General features: G+C 42.1%; 1 protein-coding gene across 1 annotated transcript; it reads right to left on the minus strand.

Moving 5' to 3' along the window:
* Positions 1-357: 357 nt before the first annotated feature.
* On the minus strand, positions 358-1,280 carry LOC100683883 (dnaJ homolog subfamily B member 6-like). Its single transcript, XM_038569369.1, is given in 3 exon segments — positions 358-936; positions 939-1,016; positions 1,218-1,280. Coding segments are annotated over 3 exon segments (720 nt in total).
* Between the last annotated feature and the right edge of the window lie 1,074 nt (positions 1,281-2,354).

The following is a 2,354-nucleotide window of genomic DNA, read 5'->3' on the forward strand; positions in this document are numbered from 1 at the left end:
TGAAGTAAGTCAATCGGAGAAGGACAAACATTATATGGTCTCATTCATTTGGGGAATATAAAAATTAGTGAAAGGGATTATAGGGGAAAGGAGAGAAAATGAGTGGGAAATATCAGTGAGGGAGACAGAACATGAGAGACTCCTAACTCTGGGAAACGAACAAGGGGTAGTGGTAGAGGTGGGTGGGGGGTGTTATGCTGTATGTTGGCTAATCGAACTCCAATAAAAAAATATATACAAAATATACAAATATATACCAAAAAAATTGAGTTTGTTTGAAATCTTCAAAAAAGCGTGTTCCTGTCAGTCCTCAGTGGTGCCCGTTACAGCTAACATGTCTGCTACACGCATGCATTGTTACTTGTGGTCCAAGTGTAGCAGCTGCTCCTTACCATTTATCGTTAAGGACTTTAACTGGCCGTTGTCTTCAACTTCTACTCTTTCTTCACCATTCTCCACAATTCTCTTTGTAGTGGTTTTTCTGCCATTAACCCTTTTAGTAGAAGGGGATGTAGATATGAAGTTGCCCATCCCACTACCACCAAATGTCATGGAAGAGAATGAAGGGAGGCCCCCGGGACCTGGCGATGCGAAGGAAGTAAATCCTGTATCAAAAGAAGAAAACCCTCCTTGGAAAGATGGAAATCCACTGAAGGCGGAGAAAAACGACCCCATGCCTTGGTTCCTGCTCCCAGGGGGGCCTCTTCTGCTCCCAAAGTAGTCCTCAAATGGGTCTTTGAAGAAGTCAAAGGAAAATGGATCCCTTGCACCAAAAAATTCCCTGAAGAAGTCATCTGGGTTACAGAATGTGAAGCTAAACTCCAACAGAGTGTCAAAATGAACCCCATCTCCACCATCTAGCCTTTCTTTGCCGTGTCTGTCATAGATGTCCCGTTTTTTTGCATCTGATAACACCTCATATGCCTCAGCTACTTGCTACTTACTTTCCTCTCTGCTTCTTCTTTATTTTCAGGGTCTTTATCTGGATGCCATTTTAGGGCCAGTTTGCAGTATTCCTTTTTATTTTTTTTAAAGGTTTTATTTATTTATTCATGAAAGACACAGAGAGAAAGGCAAAGACACAGGCAGGGAGAGAGGGAGAAGCAGGCTCCATGCAGGGAGCCCGATGCAGGACTTGATCCCGGACTCCAGGACCATGCCCTGGGCTGAAGGTAGGTGCTAAACTGCTGAGCTACCCAGTGATCCCCCTGGCATGCCTTTTTAATATCCTCAGCTGAGGCATGTCTCTGCACGCCTAGAACATCATAGTAATCCACCATGTTTTAATAGGCTGTTAGAGTGAGTCCTAGGACAGGGAGTCGGTGGCGGGTAGGAGGCATGGCGGGGCAGCGGCTCAGGTCCCCTCAGCTCTAGCATCGTGGGTTTAGATGGAGGCTGTTCCCAGGGGTTCCACTGCCTTGCATATCCTAATGGACCCGTATTTGCATCTCAGCCCACACCTTCTCGTGAGTTCTATACTCACACAATAAACAGCTCACTAGACATTTCCAGAGTGGCTGGACAGGATGAGGGCCCAATTCAATTCAGGATGATATTTAATCCCATCTGCACAAATTCTGTTCAGAATCCCATTCAAGGTGTCAGTTCTTTAAAATGCCTAAGGGGGCACACACTGCTGTCAAATCCTTGCCTATATAGAGAAATTCCTCTCTAGAAAAAGAGAAAAATGAGAAAGGAAAAAAAATTTTATTTTGGAGCCTGGGAGTAATGGCTCCTTAATAGCTAAATAGGTGGATGTTTCAGGACCTTAGGGAAATCTATGAATCCAGAAACAGACTGTTCAATCACTTAACACTGGTCAGATAACAGGGTTGTCCTAAATTCATGGGTTTAAATGTGTCAAGGAGAATTAATTCTATGTGAGAATAGACCTGATTCTTTCCCTTCATTTTATTATCTTCTCCAATAATACGACAAATATATATTTATTATAGAAATGTCTAAAACAGAAAAAGGATAAAAAATGTATAATTGTTCATGAACTGACCACTCAGGCGTATTCTAGATTTTATATCCTTGTCATACATTTTTTAAAAATTGGAATCCAGTTGGATAGATGCTTTTATCTCCCAGCTTTTTAAACATTATAATGTGGAGGTCTGATGACTATACTATAGTTAGTCATTCTTATTGAGAGATTAACTTTCCGTATTTCAGGATTTTAAATAATGCCCCACAGAACATTCTTTTTTTTTTTTTTTTAAGATTGTATTTATTTATTCATGAGAGACACAGAGAGAGAGGCAGAGACACAACACAGGCAGAAGGAGAAGTAGGCCCCATGCAAGGAGCGTGACATGGGACCTGATCCCGGGACTCCAGGATCATGCCCT

This window comes from Canis lupus, chromosome 22, assembly GCF_011100685.1.
Source record: "Canis lupus familiaris isolate Mischka breed German Shepherd chromosome 22, alternate assembly UU_Cfam_GSD_1.0, whole genome shotgun sequence".
In the NCBI taxonomy this organism is placed as follows: domain Eukaryota; kingdom Metazoa; phylum Chordata; class Mammalia; order Carnivora; family Canidae; genus Canis; species Canis lupus.